The sequence below is a fragment of the Podarcis tiliguerta genome, assembly GCF_965153285.1.
Source record: "Podarcis tiliguerta genome assembly, chromosome: 11".
Classification (NCBI taxonomy): domain Eukaryota; kingdom Metazoa; phylum Chordata; class Lepidosauria; order Squamata; family Lacertidae; genus Podarcis; species Podarcis tiliguerta.
The window spans coordinates 3,582,509-3,606,676 of record NC_139544.1 but is presented as its reverse complement, the minus strand read 5'-3'; the positions used below and the strand labels follow the sequence as shown (position 1 = coordinate 3,606,676).

Genomic DNA, 24,168 nt, shown 5'->3' with positions numbered 1-24,168 from the left:
GAAAAGTCTGAGATGCTAGATTTGCAGTTGCTGGAGAGAAAACACATTGGCTATCTCTTGCTTAAATGCAGGGGTGGAGAACCTCCCATTATGTGCTTTAACCCATCAGCCCCAGCTAGCATGGACTATGGGCAGGAATGATGATCCAGAATGGGAGGAGTTATAGTCCAAAACCATCTGGAAGACTTTCAGATTTGTGGGAGATTTTGCAGTCAACCCTAACAATGAATGATTGTTAAGGACCACAGAGCTGTAAATTTCTAGAGAAGGCTCAACATTCACACTCTCTCACCTTTGGGGAGGAAGTAAGTGTTGTTTCCTGTTTCTCTCTCTCTGAACCATGTAACTGAACAGATATCTGAGGCTCAGATATCTCCAACTCAGACCACATGGCTGAGCCTAACCTCTGTATTTTGTAACCAAGAATCCCTTACCTATTTTGTTCCTGCTGTAGGACCTGCTGTTTTAAATTCTGCTGGGGGTTATTTTGGCTAAAGTCAAGCCTCTTGTTTTTTAATTCAAGCAGCCAGTCATTTTTCTTTTACAGTTTCCCCAGCAGATGGGACTTCAGGATTATCTGGTATTTCTCAGTTATTTCCCAACAAGATGGTGGAGAGCTGAGGTGTAAGTTTCAGTTAAGGTAGCATTAGAGATCATTCTTACCCTCCCACACCCACCCACTGTGTTTGGTAGGTCTTTGGCCTAAAGGGAGAAAAGAGTACCTTTTCTCACAAAATAATTAATTTTCATTCATTCTGACTCTTAGTGGCCATATTTGCTCATAATGTTCTCCTGGCATTTTAAGTGGTATAGCTCATTAGTGTTGTGCACATCTGAAAGTTTTTCTTAATAGCATTAGAGTTATCCAGTCTTTTATGTCTAGATCAATTCTGTTGTTTAGAAGACTCTGCATTTACTGGAATTAGTATGTATATATCATCCACCCAACATATGAGAGGTACTACTTTTGCTGCTTCTATTTGGATAATGGACATCACAAACATTTCCTCATTTAGCTTGGCTTGTTAAATGTAAGAAGGCCTTTTTGGAAGTTACATTTTCCCGAAAATTCTGTATAAAGTACCTTCACTTCCCCCGTCAATATTGCTTCAACTGTAAAAGGCCACTGGACAACTTCAGTTAATAGAAAACCTTTGTCTATTAACTGCAACCTTTTTCAGCCGTGGGTCGGTCCAATGTCCCTCAGACTATGTGGTAAGCCGGACTATTTTTTTTTTGGTGTGTGGGGGGGGGATGAATGAATTCCTATGCCCCACAAATAACCCAGAGATGCATTTTAAATAAAAGCATACATACTACTCATGTAAAAACACACTGATTCCTGGAGCATCTGCGGGCCAGATTTAGAAGGCGACTGGGCCGCATCTGGCCTACGGGCCTTAGGTTGCCTACCCCTGGACTAGAACAATGGTTTTCAAACACTGTGCTGTTGCACCCTGGGGTGCCTTGAATGATGGTCAGGGGTGTCGTGGGCAACACTGGACTCTGTCCCTCTTTCTTTCCTTCCCCCCCTCTGATGCCCTCTCTCGTGTCTCTGCCTCCCAAAGGCTTGCACAGCTATTTGTTGCAGCGGGCCTGGCTACAGGCTCTGCAGGCGAATGAATGGTGCCTCTGGGACTGGCCAGGGGGTGCTGGTTGTCAGGAGGTAAGGCAGCCTCGGAGTAAGCAAGCAAGTGGGTGAGGGAGCCCAGCCAGCCAGCCAGTAAACCAGCCCTTGCTGTGGGAATGGATGGACCTGTTGCAGTGATGGCCAAACTTGGCCCTCCAGCTGTTTTGGGACTACAACTCCCATCATCCCTAGCTAACAGGACCAGTGGTCAGGGATGATGGGAATTGTAGTCCCAAAACAGTTGGAGGGCCACGTTTGGCCATCACTGGCCTAGTGGGAGTCTGGGCAGGCAGGCGCCACACTGGCCTTTCTTGTGCCTGCTGTGTGCAGTGTCTGTGTGGGAGCTGAGTGCCCGGTGCCAAAAGGGAGCCTTTCCACCCTGCAGGCCCAGCAGTGCCTGCTGTCTCCACTGCAGCCTCCCAAGGTGAGTAAGGTGCTGGCCTCACATTCACCTTTGGGCAGTTTCCATTCGGCTGCTAAGTCTGGAAGCTCCTCAGTGTGGAGTGGAGGGTTGGCTCACAAGGGGAGAGGAGTCTGAGGGAACACTCCACAAGGAAAAGGGATGAGGGGCTGCTGGCTCTGCAGGCAAGGGGTGACATAACTGGGCTTCTGAGGCTCGAAGGACATTTCACCACCCCAGAAAGGATGTAGTTGGTCAAAGAAGCCATGGGCTCAAGAAGGCTGAAAACCTCTGGACTAGAATAATACTTAGGAACACAGGAAGCTGTGTTATAAGGAGTCAGAGCATTGGTCCCTCTCGCTCAGCATAGTCTATGCTGACTGACAGTAGCTCTCCAGGATTTCAGTCAGGGTTGTTTCCTAGCCCCCCCTTGAGATGCTGGTGATTGAAGATGCCATGGAGAGTTAGAGATTTGGTAAAACATCACCTATTGAATTACCCTCCTTCCATCTATCTATCTATCTATCTATCTATCTATCATCTATCTATCTATCCGTCTATCATCTATCTATCTATCTATCATCTACAGCTTGATTGCTTAAATAATAATAAACCTATTATTATTATCAATAATATCCTGCCCATCTGGCTGGGTTTCCCCAGCCACTCTAGGCAGCTTATCTAGAGCAGCATATAAAAACACAGTTAAATGTCAAACATTAGAAACAGGGCTGCTTTCAGATGTCTTCTAAAATTTATTTAGTAGTTTATTTGCTTGCCATCTGATGGGAGGGTGTTCCACAGGGAGGGTGCCACTGCTGAGAAAGCTCCCTGCCTGGTTCCCTGTAACTTCACTTCTCACAGTGAGGGAACCAGAAGGCAACTGGAGGAGGACCTCAGTGTCTGGGCTGGACAATGTGGATGGAGATGCTCCTTCAGGTATACTGAAGCAGTTTCCATTTTGCACATCACACAAAAACCCAGAGAGCAGGTTTGTAACGCATCTTAAGAGCACTTGACTACTTTCCACCAGAGTGTAGTAGGTAGGTTAAATGAATGCATTAGTTACTTAGTCACTGCTAGCATTCCCCACTATGGTTTCTAGTTTTCTAGAAGCAGAAGGAACTTCAGTTGACCTTGGCTAGTGACATGGGTGGCGCTGTGGTCTAAATCACTGAGCCTCTTTGGCTTGCTGATCGGAACATTGGCAGTTCAAATTTGCATGACGGGGTGAGCAGATGGACAGTTGCTCTGTCCCAGCTCCTGCCAACCTAGCAGTTTGAAAGCACACCCGTGCAACTAGATAAATAGGTATCACTGCAGTGGGAAGGTAAATGGCGTCACAATCCTCCATGCACCAGAAGTGGTTTAATACTGCTGGTCACATGATCTGGAAAGCTGTCTGTGGACAAATGCCAGCTCCCTTGGCCTGAAAAACGAGATGAGTGCTGCACTCCATAGTCACCTTTGACTGGACTTAACCATCCAGGGCTCCTTTACCTTTTACTTTATCTAGTGAGAAAGGTCCAGCACCTGCTTCTGGAGGGAATGGAAAGGAGATAGCAGGAATATAGAAAAGTGTCCTCAAAATGTGTGCCATGGACACACAAGGGGCACAACCCACCCTACCACAGAGTTGTCAGAAGTCCCCTGGACTTATTTTAAACTTATTTTAAAACTTATTTTAAAATCAAAACATCTCATAATCTGTCTGGAGCAGGAGTGGACAGAGCTCAGAAGCTGAATCAGGGGCATCCCCCAACAGAGTTTACAGACGTCCTTTTCAAATATCTAAAACTGCCTTCTGGCGGTTCCCTCACTGTGAGAAGTGAAATTGCAGGGAGCCAGGCAGAGGGCCTTCTCGGTGGTGGTGCCTGTCCTGCGGAACGCACTCTCATCAGATGTCAAGGAAACAATCAACTATCTGACTTTTAGAAGACATCTGAAGGCAGCCCTGTTTAGGGAAGTTTTTAATGTTTGATGTTTGATTGTATTTTTAATATTTTGTTGGAAGCTGCCCAGAGTGGCTGGGGAAATCCAGTCAAATGGACAGGGTAAATTATGATTATTATTATTAGGCTGTCACATGGAAGGTGGAGCAAGCTTGTTAACCCAAACCAATGGCTTCAAGTTACAAGAAAGGAGATTTCAACTAAAAATCAGGAAGAACTTTCTGACAGTAAGAGCTGTTCAACAGTGGAATAGACTCCTATGAGAAGTTGTGGACTCTCCTTCCTTAGAGGTTTTTAAGTAGAGGTCGGATGGCCACATGTCATGGATGATGATGATGCCTCCATGTGAGAGTGCCACTTTCTTATGGACTGAGAAGTGTATAGTTGGAGAGGACTCTGGGGATTATCTAGTCCAACCCCCTGCAATGCAGGAAGGGCGCTATAGAATTTCACTAAATTAAGACTGAGAAGTGCTGTAGCTCCTCTGTGGTTGAGCATCTGGTTTGCAAGCAGGTTCAATTCCTGGCCTCTCCAGATAGGGCTGGGAGAAACGCCTCTCTGAAATCCTGGTGAGCTGCTGCCAGACAGTGTAGACAACAATAGCAACAAGCTGATTGCCAGGTATTTGGGAAGTTCTGCACCAAGTGGAGAGCCCTGTGCTCAGTCTTGCAAAGCCCCTTGCACAGCACTTCCCAAGTGCCTGCTATGGGTGCTTCGGAATCTCTGCACAAGGGACTTCACAAATTACTGTGGAATAATTAAAAAAACTGCTCTGGTTTTAAAAGGATCATATTTTCTTTCCTTCTCAAGGAAGCAATTTACTGTATATTTGAAGTGTTTCTCCCAGTGCTTTGAATAGAGACTACTTTCTCTGCAGAGGAGAAAATGTCCTTCCAGTTCAGTGCTATCCAGCTGAACAACTGGACATTTTGTACCAGCTGAAGTTTCTGGACCATTTTCAAGGGATGCCCCTTGCAGAGTGCATTGCAATAAACTAAGCAAAAGATCCCTGGTCCAGGGATCCTCATAGCTGACAAACCTACTGTGGGTGGGCAGAGATACTGTTTACCACTTACTGTATCCTTCCAGTGACTGCTGCATGCCAATTCCTTGGGGAGGGATGCAACCTCATGGACAGGACATCTCCCTAATTCTGGACTTGAAAACCACCCACCTACAGCACCTCATTCTATCAAGATTCAGCTACAGTGTATTAGCCCGAATCTAGCCCATTCCTGCCTCTTCAGCACTGGTGCTGATTCAGATGTAGAAGAGGGTGAGAGTGAGAGCTAATTGATTGACCTTATTCAAGACAATGACAAATCCCTTACATTTTAACCTAGCAGTCTCATACACAATATTGCTCAGGAATTCTAAGAAACCAAAGAAATTAGTGAAATTCTGAAGCCAGTGGTTAAATTCAGTGTAGTGTTGAAAGATTTTGGCCACCCTCCTGATGCAAAATAGCATTCAATTGTATACAAACATAGATGAAAACCTGTTCCTTGATCTCAGAATTGCTGATTCTTAAATGGTGTCCAAATACATAAAGAACAGACAAACAACTTCCATAATATATAGTGTCAAGTTCCTTGGGTGTCTAATGTTTAGAAACATTCCCCATCTTATTCAATTCTAAGTTTGCTGCTGGAAAACCAAAGCGTAGCATGAGAGGAGGGATACATGGTGCTTTAGCTAAAAGAGGCTACTCTAGGCCAGTCGAAGCAACCTAGTTGGTCACATGCCAGCTTCAGCCCACAGAACCGTGAGCTGAGAACCATTGTTCTAGATTGCAGCTGTAGATTGATTTTAAATGAGGTTTAATTAAACTGGCAATTAATTGTCCCATAATATAGTATTATCAGTTCACGTATCAATGTACTGAGCAAGCAGCGCAGTGACAAGATAAGTTGCTCTGTCTTGGTCCATATGTCTATGTTCCAAGTTTTCCATAGTTTTAATTGGTTCCCTGTAGACTACCATTTACAAGCATATGGTATGGAAAGTGCTGACTGCATTTGTTATCATATATTTTAATACATTGGTGGCACAGATCACTTAGCTTTTCACTGTGATTATGCATTTGGAGGAGACTGCGGTGCACTTTAGAAAATGACAGCATCCTGCAGCATGCCAAACACTTTTGACAAAATGCACCCCAGTCCTTTTTCCAGTATCGAAAAGAAAAGTGGAGCAGTCGGATTCCTAAGAGCTTTGACATATTTCAGCTTTGCTGAAACATATTTCACCTGCTCAGAAACATTTGGGACGCATGCCCAGCCTTGGTGGCAACTGTAGCAGAGCCCTGTAAACAACTTGGGAAATGTGCAGTTCCATTGCCACAGGCTTCCACATCAGTACCAACCGCATGGAGAGAATAGTGGGAAAGAGTGGAAGAATTAGCAACAAACCTCCAGAATTAGCATTCCCATTTGGGGGAATTGTCCCATTTGTGGACCTCTTGAATCCTACATGTTGGCCTATGGAATTATTAATAAAGTACGGATAGCACCAGAAAGATACCAGAATGATATGGATGTCTCGTACACCCCAGGTAGTGGGGTTGCTGACCTTGAGCCAGACATCCTGGAGAGTGAAGTCAAATGGGCCTTAGAAAGCACTGCAAATAACAAGGCCAGTGGAAGTGATGGTATTCCAGCTGAACTATTAAAATTTTTAAAAGATGATGCTGTTAAGGTGCTACACTCAATATGCCAGCAAGTTTGGAAAACTCAGCAGTGGCCAGAGGATTGGAGAAGATCAGTCTACATCCCAATCCCAAAGAAGGGCAGTGCTAAAGAATGCACCAACTACCGCACAGTTGCACTCATTTCACACGCTAGCAAGGTTATGCTTAAAATTCTACAAGGAAGGCTCAAGCAGTATGTGGACTGAGAACTCCCAGAAGTGCAAGCTGGATTTAGAAGAGGCAGAGGAACCAGAGACCAAATTGCAAACATGCGCTGGATTATGGAGAAAGCTAGAGAGTTCCAGAAAGACATCTACTTCTGCTTCATTGACTATGCAAAAGCCTTTGACTGTGTTGACCACAGCAAACTATGGCAAGTTCTTAAAGAAATGGGAGTGCCTGATCACCTCATCTGTCTCCTGAGAAATCTCTATGTGGGACAAGAAGCTACAGTTAGAACTGGATATGGAACAACTGATTGGTTCAAAATTGGGAAAGGAGTACGACAAGGCTGTATATTGTCTCCCTGGTTATTTAACTTATATGCAGAATTCATCATGCCAAAGGCTGGGCTGGATGAATCCCTAGCCGGAATTAAGATTGCTGGAAGAAATATCAACAACCTCAGATATGCAGATGACACAACCTTGATGGCAGAAAGTGAGGAGGAATTAAAGAACCTTTTATTGAGGGTGAAAGAGGAGAGCGCAAAATATGGTCTGAAGCTCAACATCAAAAAAACGAAGATCATGGCCACTGATCCCATCACCTCCTGGCAAATAGAAGGAGAAGAAATGGAGGCAGTGAGAGATTTTACTTTCTTGGGCTCCATGATCACTGCAGATGGTGACAGCAGCCACGAAATTAAGAGACGCCTGCTTCTTGGGAGGAAAGCAATGACCAACCTAGACAGCATTTTTAAAAGTAGAGACATCACCTTGCCAACAAAGGTCTGTATAGTAAAAGCTATGGTTTTCCCAGTAGTGATGTATGGAAGTGAGAGCTGGACCATAAATAAGGCTGATCGCTGAAGAATTGATGCTTTTGAATTATGGTGCTGGAGGAGACTCTTGAGAGTCCCATAGACTGCAAGAAGATCAAACCTATCCATTCTGAAGGAAATCAGCCCTGAGTGCTCACTGGAAGGACAGATCGTGAAGCTGAGGCTCCAATACTTTGGCCACCTCATGAGAAGAGAAGACTCCCTTGAAAAGACCCTGATGTTGGGAAAGATGGAGGGCACAAGGAGAAGGGGACGACAGAGGACGAGATGGTTGGATAGTGTCTTTGAAGCTACAAACATGATTCTGACCAAACTGCGGGAGGCAGTGGAAGACAGAAGTGCCTGGCGTGCTCTGGTCCATGGGGTCACGAAGAGTCGGACACGACTAAATGACTAAACAACAACAACAACAACAGATAGCACTGGAGAAGTCCCAATGAAAGTTCATTGGCCCACTGCATGTGGGTTCAGTTTTAGCCCCATCTTTACTTGATTTTATACTTTTTCTTGACCAGCCACTAGTCCAGGGATGGATAACTTCTGTGTCTCCAGATGTTGTTGAACTACAGCTCCCATCATCCGCAGCCATTGGCTGTGAACATGCACATGCCATAGATATTTGGAGAGGCTCATGATGTATATTGTTTATATGCTAATGTTTGAAGTTTCTGAACCAAGAGGAGGGAGTTGACATGCTTGGTTTTAAAGTAAAATGCAGATATAGTGTGCATGGCATAGAAAGGAGTGATAGAATATGGCTACCTGGAAACAAACGCTACAGGAAGGATAGAGAAGGGTGTATTGGCGGTGATATTTCTCTGTATGGAAAAGACAGCACAGTAAAAGAATCGGAATGCCAAAAGGGTCAGAGCCTTTCACAGAATCAGGAATGGCTTGTCCGGCAGAATGGACCTATATCAGTAGCCTCCTGGCATACCATCCAACTTTTGGCTTATTTGTATGAGGGAGGCTGGCTAGGTTGTTGGGTCAGGTCAGCCATATTGATGTGTATGCTGTTGGAGGGGGATAGATCATTGTCCTGTTGCGTTGCATATGTAATAAGGGGAACCACACTGGGGTGAAGGCATCCTCTGTAGCATGTCCCTGTGCTAGTTTGAGGTTGTTGGTTAACTTTTCTAGTAGGGCTACTAGAACTGGTACCAGTTGTCTATGTTCAGTCCTGATAGGTCCTTCCAGTGTCTAGTTATGATATTTCTAGCTGCTGAAAGTAAGTGACTTATACGTTTCTTGTAGTATCCATGTGTGTTGTTGTCCTTGAAGATATTTTATAGGGTGAGCTCAGGAGTTGCTTCTATTACCTGTTTTGTTATTTTGGAAATTTCCTGCGGCACTGAAATCCAGAAGGATTGGACTTTGGGGCATTACCACCACATGTGGAGGTATGTGCCTATTGCTGTGCAGCCTCTCCAGCATTTAGACGAAGTTCTTGGGTGTATCTCTGCTAGCTTTTGTGCTGTTAGGTACCATCTATATATAAGTTTTCGGGAGAATTCTCTTCTTTTAGCAGAGATGGATTTGAATTGGGTATGGTTTAAGTCATGTCCTGTGTTCTGCTTCCATTGGTTTTTAATGGTGGTAAGGGGGTCTGTAGTGTCTTGGAGTAGTATTTTATATATTGTAGAGACCACTCCTTTGCTGTGTCCTCTGTTGTTAGGAGGAGTTTCTCAAAGCTAGTCAGTGGCCTGCTGGCTGCTGTTTTTGTTGCTGGGTTGTTTAGGAAGGCTTGTAGTTGGTGACAGTTTAGCCAGGGTATTGGAGTGTCCCCTAGTTTATCTTGTATTTCCTGTATTGTTATGGGCTTGCCATTTTTGTACAAGTTGGTTAAGCAATAGAGGACTTTGGTTTCCAGGTTTTTGTTTGGATGCTTTGGGATGCTTGGTGAAATTGTGGGTGATGGGTCAGGGGAATTAGTGGAGATGTAAAGGTAAAGGGACCCCTGACCGTTAGGTCCAGTCACGGACGACTCTGGGGTTGTGGCGCTCATCTCACTTTACTGGCCGAGGGAGCCGGCATACAGCTTCCAGGTCATATGGCCAGCATGACTAAGCCACTTCTGGCGAACCAGAGCAGTGCATGGAAACGCCGTTTACCTTCCCGCCGGAGTGGTACCTATTTATCTACTTGCACTTTGACGTGCTTTCGAACTGCTAGGTTGGCAGGAGCTGGGATTGAACAACGGGAGCTCACCCCGTCGCAGGGATTCAAACTGCCAACCTTCTGATCGGCAAGCCTTAGGCTCTGTGGTTTAGACCACAGCACCACCCACATCCCGTAATGGAGATATGGGTGGGGCCAATTTCCCTACTTTTTCCTTCCATGCTTTAACCTATTTAGTTTAGGGATTTTTCTTGGTTTCTTTTGGGGAAATGGGTATGCTGTCATTGAGGTGTTTCCAGCTTTATCTAGCTCCATGTGCACCCATTGTTTCGCTTCGTCTTCCAGGATGTATGGGATTATGTGACACACTTGGTTGGCGATGTAGTATAGTTCTATGTTTGGAATTCCCCATCCTCCTTCTGAGGAGGGAAGGTGCAGAAATTTGGGACTAGCTCGTGGCTTTTTATGTGAAAAGATAAATGAATATTGTTTTTTCTGCCACTCATGGAGTTGGATGGGGAGCGGGATCCAAACTGGGAGAGTTTGAAATAGATAAGTTAGCTTCGGGACTAGCTCTGGCCAAGCATATTTTAAACGGTATATCTTTCCATATAAATCTTTTCGCCTTGTGTGTGTAAATAATTTTATTGTTTTTCACAACAACCCACCCACCCACCCCTAAACAAACTAAACATGAGTGATAACATAAACAAATCTCCCTCCATACACTATTGCCAGCTACTGGGTAAGTATTCATGTCTTTATATTATTTGTTCCTCTTCTACTGGATTATTCTATGTTATTCTACAGGCCTGCAGGCCTGGCCCTGGGACCGTGGATACACATCAGGCACATACACCCCTGCACAAAGGATTGTGGGTGCCAGGTTCCTTCATGGGGGATGTTGTGCAGGTTGGAACACCCCCCCCCCCCGTGCCTATGTTATTCTATCAGGGTTTTATGGAAGGTAGAGCCAACTTTCATACATTTTTAACCATAGGTCTAGATTTCGCCATGTTTGAGCAAGGGATAGTCTTGCCTCAGCAAGCAAAAATATCAGTCTTCTCATCTTGTCAGAACTACAGGGGAGCCCTGTTGAGAGGTCCTTCCATTTATAAAGTTAAATCTGTCCTGGGATGCAACAACAACAACAACAACAACAACAACAACAACAACAACAACAATTTATACCCCGCCCATCTGGCTGGGTTTCCCCAGCCACTCTGGGCAGCTTTCAACAAAGATTAAAATACCTTAAATACCGTAGGGCCTTTTCAGTTGGGGTACCCACTTTATGGATGTCATTGTCTAAGGAGACATGCATGCCAAAGTATCAGTCTGAAGAAGACTTTTAGAGAATAGGATTTAATGTGTTTCTGGTTTTAATATCCTTTTTAAGTTAAGCATGTATTGGATATGAAAGGTGGCTTTATTAATGAGGAATTTTAAAAAACATTGTAGGCTGTTAGCATTGCTACTGGTGTTTTCTGTGGTAGGCTGAATGTCACCTTGGTTTGTAGAAAGAAATACGTATGGCGGAAGCCTTTTAAAAAGACACACAAGCTGATCTTACATCTTCATTTGGCTATGAAATCAGTATTTATTCTGATATTTTAGTGGAACTTGCCAGTGTTTAGTCTGCTGTGTGTGACAGTGTATAATTACAAATCAATTACTATTGAATTGTTAGTGTACATCATCCTGGCTATTTCCTTGCAAAACAATGTACAAGTCCTTTAGTCGTTATCTGAAAATACTTGGTCATGGAGAAATGCAAGTTTTATTATGAGCCATAAATCCAGATCAGCTGCCAAGGTTGCATCTCATTCCTAGTCCTCACTAACTTGGGAGTTTGTGTGTGTTTATTGATCAGGGAATTTGTGGCTGAAGATGGATTCCTCCAGGCAGAATCAGTTCCTTAGGAAGTTTTCTCTGAACTTGAAGAGAAAATTTCAAGTTTGACCTTGCAATATCTTCTAATAGCTAATTGAATGTCTGCAGGCTAAATATATACATGTGTGGGAAGACGAAAGAAATCTGAATTACAACCATTATTATCTCAAAGAAGGAAATAGTTCTGATTATACTGGAGAGCAAGAGCAAAATATGTTTTCACCAACAGAACCATTATAGTTCAGTTGACATACAAGGGAGAAGAACTATTTTTCAGAGTGTCTGCTGCATCAGAGAAATAAAATATATACATCTGAAACAGTGTAAACGGAAACGTTTAGCAGAAATTGGTGGAATTAATTAGAAATATAAAACGTTTCCAAACAACTACTCCAGGAGCATAATTTATGCATTGTTTTTGCCAAGAGGTAACAATCTTGGTAACAGGAAGACAGGCAATATGACATTTTTATTGCTTGTTACCCACCCAGAATAATCAATGCTGGGGAAAAAGGATGGTGCCTTGATAGAATTGATAACTCTCTTAGCTTCTGAAGAGACAGTTGGCAAGGAAGAGGAAGAAGGACATACTATACTATACTATACTATACTATACTATACTATACTATACTTGGCTGTACTATATTAAACTTGTTCTGATTACATGTGTTTTGCAAAATTATAAAATACATACAACAGCTGTGTCTATCCAGAAAGACAGTAGAGCAGACATTTCAGATTTTTATTTTTTTTTAAACCCAACATATTTATTGGGAGACATATCATATTTCTGTGTAATCCTATTTCATTTCACAAAAGTTATGGATGCCCTTTGAATTGCTAGCATGAAAACAACAGCACTGTGGCCTTTTGTGGAAGCTGCTGAAAGTAATTTATTCTGGCCATACGGTAGTTACAATTTTTCAAAGCTTCTTTTAGGTGACTTGGCTAATCATGTAAACCTGATTATTAGGCAGCTGCAGTTGGTCGTGTGAAGAGTCCTAATGCTGAACAGAAACAACCGTGAGTCTTGTGGGCCCTTAATGACTAAGGTACCTTGGGGCCACCCTAGCTGGTAGTGCCTCTGCTCTGTGTGCAGAAAGTCCCAGGTTCAATGCTCAGCATCTACAAGTAGAGCTGTTTCCAGTCAGTGTGAACCTTGCTGAGCCAGATAGACCAATGCTCCATTACATTATTAGAAGGCAGAATCTCATAGTCCTAAAACATCAGCTGCTAGATGCTTCACCCTCCATCTTTGGGAAAGGTTGTAGCTCAGAGCATCTGCTCTGCATGGAGAAAGTCCCAGGCTCAGTCTCTGTTCCCCCCCCCCCCCCCGAGTAGGGCTCAGAATGTGCCTGTCTGAAATCCTGGACAGCAGGTGCCAGTCAGTGTAGACAATTATGAGCCAAATGGGTGACACAATACAAGACAGTTTCATTGGTTCCTTGGCTGGCTTTGCTGCAGCAAACCAACATAACCACCCACTGGAAAGCAGTGAATAGAGCAGTGCTGCAACCTTCCATGGAGTCCTGCCATGCTGAATTGATTTTCAGTAAGCTTCCTGTGGAGGCTATAATGATAGAAGAAACGGCACTTCCTCAGCTGTGCAGGTGCTTGATTCTCTTCCTTCCATGATTTAATTCACTTGGCCATATTGGGAATAATGATTAAACTATGGGAGTTTTCCCATAACTCCTTTAGCATTTATTTCTGGTTCACTAAGTCTAATGATGAATACAAATATTAGGAGTATATTCCATGACATCTTACCTGTATTTCGAACTTGTTCTTTTCCACTTTTTTTTTTTTACCACTAATACACATTCAACCATGATTTGTTACTAGTTTTCTCTAAACATTATGTTATTATATTTGGCAGCTGCCCAAATGTCAAAGATTTCTTATTCATTTCAACATCTTGATTTTCATATGATTTCACTAATTTTAGAAATTCATAGTCAATACAGGTATCTGATTCTGAAGTCATAAGGATAGCAGAAGGCACACCCGAAACTGTGGTGTGAGGTGCAGTGGGCAGAGGCCTGGCCTTCTTCGTCTCCTTTAAAGCTTTTTTAAATATTCAGGGACACTTTAGGCGTCTTTTCTCTAGGCTGATCACAGTCAGTTCCTTCAACATCTCCTGATATGTTTTGCATCATTAATCATTCTACTTAATGCTTTCTTCTGAATCTTTTTTTATGTTTTATTTTGCTTAAAGGCATGTCTGTGCTGTCCCGCTATTTTTCATTTTGGTTTGTCCATCTGGGCTTCCACTGTGGACTCAGGTTATTTAAAACAAGTATTGGATATGGGCACAGAAAGTTGTGGGTTTACTGCACACACCAGCAGTTTTGTTGTGAGGTGCAAAAGTGTTTGTGTGTACATGTATGCATATCTGTGGGAAGGAACTCTGTGGGGTAGTGAAGTATCCTGGGTTATGCAAAGTCAGAAATACTCCTGTCCTCACTCACCCAAACTTACAATTATTATGTGTGCAAAATAATTTAAATGAATAAGTGAAGAAAAAAGCTTTGACAATTAAGAATGAGAAGTCTGGGATCAGATCAACTTTGCAAAATATTTAGTTATTTTGAAAGATATATTATTTCTCTATTCCCTTTCCGCCTACTATTTAAAAACTGTCTTCTGTTCCAGAGTCGAAATAAACATTTGGATAAAGTACATGTAGTACTTGGAAATAAAACCTGTGATTTGGATTCACTTATTTCAGCTTTAACATATGCCTACTATCTTGAAAAGGTGAAGTATTTTCTACTGATATTACACTATATTTTAAAATAATTATAAGCCCATTGTAACATGTTGATCTTTTTCACCTAACTATAAAACTGGATGAGATCAATAATAAAATATTCTGATTTTATGATTGGGGAACTAATGCTGGGTCACTGCTTTATTGCCTGCATTTTTTCCCTTATAGATTCATCACAGCCATCCAAAAGCCATCTCAGTTATGTAATTTTCCCTGAGTCAAGGATGTCTACCTCTGTCCACACTTGTATGCATTGTCCTTAACTGCCCATAGACTGACTGCCCTCTCCCTGTCATCTGCCTTGCACTATTATCATCACAATCCCTCAACCGTCCCTCATAAGGCTTGGTTTCCAGACCCTTTATCATCTTGGTCACCCTCTTCTGCACACACTCCAGCTTGTTAATATCCTTGAATTGTGGTGTCCAGAACTGGACATAGTACTCCAGGTATGGTCTTGGTCTGCCCAAGGCAGAGTAGAGTGCCCACTAGGACTCCTCCTCTCCAGGGTCTTTCCCACACAGTCCCAGACTGCCTCTGCACACAACCCCTCTCTGCTCTGCCTGTTTTATTTCTCTGCAAGTTCTGGACGACCAGTGGGGAGAGGAGCTGGTCGCAGCAGGAGGGGGAGACTCCCTGGATTCTTCGGCAGCCTGTCTCCACTCTGCCTCTTGGCCACCCTCCCCTCCAGCCTCCGCTGCAGTCTCAGAGTCAGAGTCTGCAGAGTCGCTGCAGTCTCTCTGCCACATTCTCTTCCTGTTCACTAAACCCTGCCACCTCTTCTGCTGCTGGCACCTCCTCCCCCCAGTCTGCTCTTTCTCCTTCTGACCACTCATTGTCACACCACCAGCAATCCCCTGGCTTGGAGCCTTCTTCCCCTGGAGGTTCCCTAGGGGCTTCTCTGGCTGTGCTTCCCAACACTCCTCTGCATCTAACAAGTCCATGATACCTGCCATCACCACACTTCACAGTCCTCCTTGGGTGATCTTCCGCTTCCCAAGGGGCACCGTGCCTGCATCTCTGTTCCAGGACAGTCCACTCTGATCGAGCAAGAATTTCCTCATCTTGCACAGTAGCTTGAAGTTTAGATACGTGGGCCTCAGGTTGCTGGACCTTCTCTTCCAGCAAGGCAACTTGCACTTCCTGCTGGTGTAGTTTCACATGTTTTCAGGCAGGAAGGCAAATACGGCACAGGTGTTGCAGGTCACCTCGGTAGTTCCCTCACCATTCATGTCTCTTGTACACCCTGATGTATACCCCCCCCCCACTTGTGAAAGAAGAAAGTAATGTATGAAATTGCAGTGATGAAAAGTTTTAAGTGCAAGCCTGTCCATTATGAAAAATTATTCACAGTTTTTGAGTGCTTTCTAATTCACAGGGATTCTCTGCTTACAGGTCAGTCCTCCTAACATTCTGTGCTTGCCTGTACTGAACATACCAAGAAGAGAATTCTGCTACTGCACAGAAACAAGGTTTATTTTGGAGGAACTGAATCTCCCAGAGTCTCTCCATATCTTCTGTGATGAAATCAATTTGTATCAGCTGAACAATGAAGGGAAATTGTCTCTTACGCTTGTGAACAGCAGTGCACTAACAAGGTATCATGCTCCATATTTGATTACTAGCAAACGTGAACTTGGCAAAGATTTACCCTTGGTAAATCTTGAAAATCCCAAGTGTGAGACTTGCCTTTGTTCTCATCAGAGTGCAAGCTGTTATCATGATGAATACGCAATGAAACAGTTAAGACAACAAAACTCCTTAACTTTTCCGTACCCATTTACACAGTTCATGTGATTACAAAGATCACATGTTGGAGATCACACACGCAAGTCATAGATGCATGAATGTTCTATCTTTTTATCTCTCTCTCTGCTTCTATCTCTTTCTTGCCCAGCAACACATAGATATGCTCTGAGTGGTACAAGAATGCCCAGTTTTGAGGGGTGCTGTGAACCCTTCCCTTGTTTGATCTGTGAATAGAGCACAGAATTTCTGGATGGGGTTGCTCAGAAGGACCCTGTGTTTCATGCACCCATACAAAGCTGTTATAATGACAAAGTGCTCATGAATGGCATCATCAAGAACACATTAAAGGCTGAATGCTTTTCAACTACTGTGTCCCATCAGCATATGGATTTCCACTTGGCAGAGGGACTTTCCCCTCTCTCCTCCCTCCATGTGAGCCCCACATCCTCTTCAGATCTGCTCCAGGGGGGTGGGTGAAGCCCTAGACCAGATTAAGGGTGTGTGGGGATAATGTTCTATTGCACAAGAAGAAATCCTTGCACTGACAGAACGAGAGACTTAGTGCTATGTTGCATTTCACCCTAAGGGCCAAATGAGGTGTGATGTGAAATGCAGTTGTGCAGCTAAAGTGCAAACTTTAAAAAAATGGAAATAGCATCAGCTGAGGGCATAGGTGATAGTTTATTCAGATGACAGCAGAATTTAAGCATTTCTTCCTGTGCTATGGTCCTCAGCTCTTCCTCTGGAGATGATATTTGCTTTCAGGGTTGGTGGGAGAATTGAGCCCCCTCCCCCCACCAATTGATGTCAGTTGGATTATTTTTACACAAAAAATTGTTGCTTTTTAAAAGACAAATAAAAAGTGTTTTTTCCTGGGAGTACTCAAGGTACGCAGTACTGGCACCTTCTTCCTTCATTTCTTCAATTCTGGTTTCTACCCTACTTTCCCCATGGTAAATCTTTAAAGGGAAGCCACATTAGGCAACTAGCTGAACTCCACCCTTCTGCAGAAATAGATGGGGAAGGGGGGGGGGAGATGATGCTTTGCTTCCTCTCCGACAGCACATGACTGAAAACTGGCACACAGCAGTTGTCCTCCTTCCAAAGATACACTGAGGGTGAAGTTGGAGGGATGAGACAAAGAGCCCTTAAGCAAAATTAATTTTGGGTTACTTTTTGTCTGTATTCACAGATCATAAGTCAAGTGTTTTCTGGGACTAGCAGGGAGGGCAGGGAGGCTACTCGTAAGAAAGAATGCCTCTCCATCTCACCATTTAAAATATGCTAGTGTGCATATCCTGTAGAACTTCTTTGCACAATGCAGGAAGTAATAAAAGGAAAAACTGTGAATCAAACTTCCTCTTTTTCAGCTTCTGACAAAATGCAAAGTGCAGCTTGTGTAACAACCCTGTGAACCCACCCTGTTGGGAGGAGTGGGTGACAGACATATAAAGGCGATTTCTGTGCTGGCATTCTTTTCAAGGCATCTTAAATAATAATGACCAAAATGGAATGGGATTATCATTGTGTTGCTTAACTGCATAGTATCAACTAACTGCATTTAGATGACTTTGCCATATAGTTCAGAGAAATGGCATAAAGAAGAAAACTTTTGAAACCTTTGTTTTTATAGTGAAGATAAAAATTTGGAATCAGCTGTTGTCAGAGTCATCAACCCTGAAGAGCGCTGTGATGGCAACCTGGAGACCTCAGCGTCCTCTTCCTCTCTGGTAGCAAAAGAGATTCTCCAAGAGGCACCAGAGTTAATCACTCGGCAACTGGCTCATCTTCTCAGAGGTGAGAGATTGTTCTTTAGATTAAATACTGAAAGGTTTAATGGAGTGTTTCTGAATCCAGTCATGCAGAGAGACTGTGATCCATTCTTTGGTTAACAGTCCCTTGAAAGACCATAGGAAGCTGCATGAAGGAAGCAGGGTGCAAAGAGTTTGATAAAGAGTAACATTATGTGGAACAATAAAAATGTGCATTTAAAAATAGGAATGACTAGGGTGTTAAGTGCAGATATCTGCATGTCAGTTGGGTAGGAGAATATCTTCTGTGTCTAGCTTTGTTTCTGGGACATGTTGGATTTGGAAATAAATGCCATAGCACTCAGTGAATATTATCAAAGGTATATGACCTAATTTTGCCCTCTGCCGTCCTTAGGGTGACTATTTAAACTATTTAAACAAGAAGGAGGAACTGCATCACCATAATGAGGGCAAAAGAGGACTTGGATTTGCATATTTTTTAGAGTTAACTTATGTATAGATGAAATGCAAATTTATAAATTATTATTATTATTATTTATATTTATAGCCCAGATTCTTTCCTGACAGGGACTTTAAGCTAAAATAGGAACCGCTGAAAACACAGGGGGGGGGGGAAATCATTAAAATACAATTAAACATTGATAGAATTAAAGCTATATCATTACTTGCTACTCCCATGTTTGAGCCATGCAAGATTCCAGGGAGTTCCAGACATGCTTTGCTCACGATCTGTTTCCTTTTGGAAATGAGGTACAGCAGAGACTGTGGTGTTTTTATAATATAGGGTTTATTTGCACATATATACAACCTGAGCCTACAATGGAGGGGTTCCCAGCGTTACACTCCAGGAGGGTCTTGCTTCCTCTATAGGCACAATTTAGGATTCAGAAAGACACCAGCCATGACTCTTTGACCCTTTCTTTAGTTTGCTGCATTTAACAGACTGGCATTATTTTCCACCATCCCACATCATCCCCACCTGCAGTCCTACTTTCCTCTCTGCATCGTCTCTGCTAACTATCTCAGAATTCAGGGAAGGGCTCCATCCATTCGCCGAGTAGCACAGAGTCTTTGCTTTGCTGATGGTCCCTGTCCCTGTCTTTGTTCTCTGTTAATGGCCCATGTCTCAGGTGATCTCCTGAACCCAGGAAGCTGGTTTGACATTTATTTTAACACTTTGCTAAATTCCAGAAGCTAATTTTAACATGCCAATCATTGATTCTAACACCTTTCAGAACCAGGAGTTTACGGAAGTCTGGCACCCACAAACCCTGGCACCGACAGCTCTTAACTATAACCGTGTATTTCATAGAATCATAGAATCATAGAATCATAGAGTTGGAAGAGACCACAAGGGCCATCGAGTCCAACCCCCTGCCAAGCAGGAAACACCATCAGAGCACTCATGACATATGGTTGTCAAGCCTCTGCTTGAAAAACTCCAAAGAAGGAGACTCCACCACACTCCTTGGCAGCAAATTCCACCGTCAAACAGCTCTTACTGTCAGGAAGTTCTTCCTAATGTTTAGGTGGAATCTTCTTTCTTGTAGTTTGGATCCATTGCTCTGTGTCCGCTTCTCTGGAGCAGCAGAAAACAACTTTTCTCCCTCCTCTATGTGACATACTTTTATATATTTGAACATGGCTATCATATCACCCCTTAACTTCCTCTTCTCCAGGCTAAACATGCCCAGCTCCCTTAGCCGTTCCTCATAAGGCATCGTTTCCAGGCCTTTGACCATTTTGGTTGCCCTCCTCTGGACACGTTCCAGTTTGTCAGTGTCCTTCTTGAACTGTGGTGCCCAAAACTGGACACAGTACTCCAGGTGAGGTCTGACCAGAGCAGAATACAGTGGCACTATTACTTCCCTTGATCTAGATGCTATACTCCTATTGATGCAGCCCAGAATTGCATTGGCTTTTTTAGCTGCCACGTCACACTGTTGGCTCATGTCAAGTTTGTGGTCAACCAAGACTCCTAGATCCTTTTCACATGTACTGCTCTCAAGCCAGGTGTCACCCATCTTGTATTTGTGCCTCTCATTTTTTTTGCCCAAGTGCAATACTTTACATTTCTCCCTGTTAAAATTCATCTTGTTTGTTTTGGCCCAGTTCTCTAATCTGTCAAGGTCATTTTGAAGTGTGATCCTGTCCTCTGGGGTGTTTGTTAGCCACCCCTCCCAGTTTGGTGTCATCTGCAAATTTGATCAGGATGCCCTTGAGTCCATACTCCAAGTCGTTGATAAAGATGTTGAATAAGACCGGGCCCAAGACAGAACCCTGTGGCACCCCACTAGTCACTCTTCTCCAGGATGAAGAGGAATCATTGATGAGCACCCTTTGGGTTCGGTCAGTCAGCCAGTTACAAATCCACTGAGTGGTAGCATAGTCAAGACCGCATTTTACCAGCTTCTTTACAAGAATATCATGGGGCACCTTGTCAAATGCCTTGCTGAAATCAAGGTAGGCTACATCCACTGCGTTCCCTTCATCCACCAGGCTTGTAATTCTGTCAAAAAATGAGATCAGGTTAGTCTGACATGACTTATTTTTCAGAAATCCATGCTGACTATTGGTGATCACAGCATTCCCTTCTAGGTGCTCACAGACTGTTTGCTTAATGATCTGCTCCAGAATCTTCCCTGGTATTGATGTCAGACTGACTGGGCGGTAATTATTTGGGTCCTCTCTTTCCCCCTTTTTGAAAATAGGGACAACATTTGCCCTCCTCCTGTCTGCCGGGACTTCGCCTGTTCTCCAGGAATTCTCAAAGATGGCTGCCAGTGGTTCTGAGATCACATCTGCCAGTTCTTTTAATACTCTTGGATGCAGTTCATCTGGCCCTGGAGACTTGAATACATCTAAACTAGCCAAGTATTCTTGTACTATCTCCTTAGTTATTCTGGGCTGTGTTTCCTCTGCTGAATCATTTGCTCCAAATTCTTCAGGTCGGGCATTGTTTTCTTTATCGGAGAAGACTGAGGCAAAGAAGGCATTGAGGAGTTCAGCCCTTTCTGTGTCCCCTGTTTGCATTTCACCATCTTCTCCTCTGAGTGACCCCACTGTTTCTTTGTTCTTCCTTTTGCTACGAACATACCCATAAAAGCCCTTTTTGTTGCTTTTAACCTCTCTAGCAAGCCTGAGTTCATTCTGTGCTTTAGCTTTTCTGACTTTGTGTCTACACGTGCTGGCTATTTGTTTGAATTCCACTTTGGTGGTTTCCCCCCTTTTCCATTTTTTGTACACATCCTTTTTAAATCTTAACTCAGTTAAAAGTTCTTTAGATAGCCACCCTGGCTTCTTTAGGCACCTTCCATGTTTCCATCTCATTGGTATTGCCTGAAGTTGTGCTTTTACTATCTCCCTCTTAACAAACTCCCAGCCATCATGAACTCCCTTTCCTTTTAGTATTACTGTCCATGGGATCTCACCCAGCACTTCCCTAAGTTTTATGACGTCGGCTTTCTTAAAGTCAAGAAATTGAGTGCTAGTATGCTTGGCTGCTCCTTTCCGCTGTATAGTAAACTTCAGAAGAGCATGATCACTCGTGCCTAATGATCCTTCCACTTCTACCCCACTAACCAGGTCATCAGCATTGGTTAGGACCAGATCTAAAATGGCTGTTCCTCTTGTTGCTTCTCCCACTTTTGTGTGTGTGTGTGTGTATGATTGATTAAAAAGAAACAGATAATTACAATGAAAACAGCATCGCACCTGCCCTTTCATTAAAGCAGTCAGTTCCCAAAAGCCTCTTGGAATAAGAAAGTCTTTTTTTATCAGGAAAACTTTCTGACAGTAAGAGCTGTTCAGCAGTGGAACAGTGGATTCTCATGAGAGGTGGTGGACTCTCCTTCCTTGGAGGCTGAGCGGCTTTGACTGTAATTTAAATATAAACACAGTACATCTTAGCATAGAGATTAGGTGACCTGTGTGCCTCCTCAGGCTGCTGTCCAGGAGCTCATTGCTGATGGACAACAATAAGGTTGTTGGTCTCCCTATTTTGGTTCTTTATCTTTAGACTGAACTTGGACTGAACTTGAAACAGAGCACCACCTCAAGCAGAGCATTGTCCTCTGTGTAGTAATGCATGTGGCTGCCTAGCTAGCATAAAATGATGTAAACAGAATAGCAGGGCCAAAAATCCAGTTAGAGTCCATCTAGTCCAGTATTCTGTGATGGCGAGATAGTCAAACACCCTGTGAAAAAGCATGTGTGAACCACGCAGGGTGGAGAGGACAGGACACCCATCTCCTGGCTGTCCCCAGCATTCATTTCTAGATAACGTTCTTCACATAAGATCTATTCTGGTGGCAATTACAAGTCTATTTGGAATCTACTCCTTTCCTTTCTGTTTGCTTTGTGTGACCCTGAATTCTATTCTTTAGGAAGAGAATTACCTCTGTTCACTTGCTTCACACCATAAAGCTTTAGATAAGGGATAGTCAACCTTTTTATACCTACCACCCACTAATGCATCTTTCTTGATGGTAGAATTTCCTTACCACCCACCAGTGTTCAATGAAAGGAGGATTCAGCTTGTGCTGCAGAACCCCCTACCACCCACCTAGAATCCTGAAACGCCCATATACTGAATGTGATGAAGTCTAGATGCTCTATAACTAATCAGATTTAGCTTTATGTCAATATTACTGAAGGAAAACAAAGCCTATTCAGAGTGAGGGGGAATTAGGAGAACACATTCTGTCGGTGCTGATGTTTTGGGCTCAAAAGAATGGATGTGATTTTTGTGAACATTTTGGAAACATCAGCACTGAAAGAATGCATTTAGTGCATAAAGGTAAAGGTAAAGGGACCCCTGACCATTAGGTCCAGTCGTGGCCGACTCTGGGGTTGCGGCGCTCATCTCGCTTTATTGGCCGAGGGAGCCGGCGTACAGCTTCCGGGTCATGTGGCCAGCATGACTAAGCCGCTTCTGGCAAACCAGAGCAGTGCACGAAAACACCGTTTACCTTCACGCCGGAGTGGTACCTATTTATCTACTTGCACTTTGACGTGCTTTCGAACTGCTAGGTTGGCAAGAGCAGGGACCGAACAACGGGAGCTCACCCCGTCGCAAGGTTTCGAACTGCCAACCTTCTGATCGGCAAGTCCTAGGCTCTGTGCTTTAACCCACAGTACCACCCGCGTCCCCATTTAGTGCATAGATAAGACTAAATAAAAAGCTTATCCTTTAAACAATAAATGTTTGCTTTTTAAACTAGTTCTTTATCTATGCACTAAATGCTTGTTTTTTAAAATGCAATCTCATTATAATATATTTCAGCCCTTAGGCTTCATAAAGGTAAAAAATAAAAGTATGCAAATCCATCAACAGCTAGAAAGAGATGATATTTGTAAACAAATCAGCACCAGCAGTGCTATGATAACAGACATAACTGTGCAAAGATTTTACTTACTGTGAGGTAGGTTTCATGTTCAAATTGTTTTAAAGACCTGCTTTTCCCTGATATCTTTGTCATTTCTTCATGTGCACAGTAAATTACTTTTTCCCGGTGGACTTTATCAAAACCTGCTTCAAGAATCAAAATACTCCAAGACGGGCTCTACTGTGAGTCAAGGCCTGCCCCATTTCTGGGCTTATGCCAGAAGCAAACAATTAGAAAACCTGCCAGAGACTTGAGCCTGTATAATTTTATTTCCCGAGAGCCGTTTACTAGGGGACTGGTGCCAAACTAAGGATCCATTAAATTGCTGAATCATTACATTTTTGGTGGGAGCCAGCTGGCAAGGATGTAATTCAGTAAACTGACTGTCAGGTATCTTGGGTCAGTGCACTCTCAGAAATACCGCCTTCTGTTTATTTGTATAAGGCCTTGAAGGATGCCACAAGGAGCACAGATTGTAACATGTAAACACAGACAAATTTAAAAAGGAAACCACCATTGTAACTCATGGCATAAATTAGATGCAGACTCCAAAATTCCATCCATTGCTGTGGATGGTCTAAGGGGGATTCCAGTGGCTTGGTGTGGGTAATTTTATTTTTTACATTGACTGTTATAATAAGTTCCCTTTTAGAAGCTTAGAAGGAAAGCTAGCATTTGAAAAGAATGTTGTTTGCTGAATGGATGGCTCACCCTTTTCTTATATGGTCACAAAGGCTGAGTGAATTGCATCAGTAACCTTTTATAGATTTCACTCTGAAAAAGGGAAGGGGATTTTCCAAAA

At 43.2% G+C, this 24,168-nt stretch overlaps 1 protein-coding gene across 11 annotated transcripts in view; it reads left to right on the top strand.

Annotated features, from left to right (window-relative positions):
* PRUNE2 (prune homolog 2 with BCH domain) overlaps positions 1 to 24,168 on the top strand; it is a 160,010-nt gene that overhangs the window by 32,794 nt on the left and 103,048 nt on the right. For 10 of the 11 annotated variants that reach the window (XR_014502924.1, XR_014502925.1, XM_083403289.1 and 7 more), the window contains exons 2-4: positions 14,341 to 14,445; positions 15,854 to 16,056; positions 17,841 to 18,004. Coding sequence is in view for 8 of the 11 variants with exons in the window: in XM_083403289.1 (XP_083259415.1) it covers positions 14,341 to 14,445; positions 15,854 to 16,056; positions 17,841 to 18,004 (472 nt within the window). In the remaining 3 variants the exon portion in view is untranslated. Of the gene's footprint in view, positions 1 to 12,569; positions 12,709 to 14,340; positions 14,446 to 15,853; positions 16,057 to 17,840; positions 18,005 to 24,168 lie in introns of those variants that run through there. The other variant, XM_083403285.1, reaches the window with a different exon arrangement.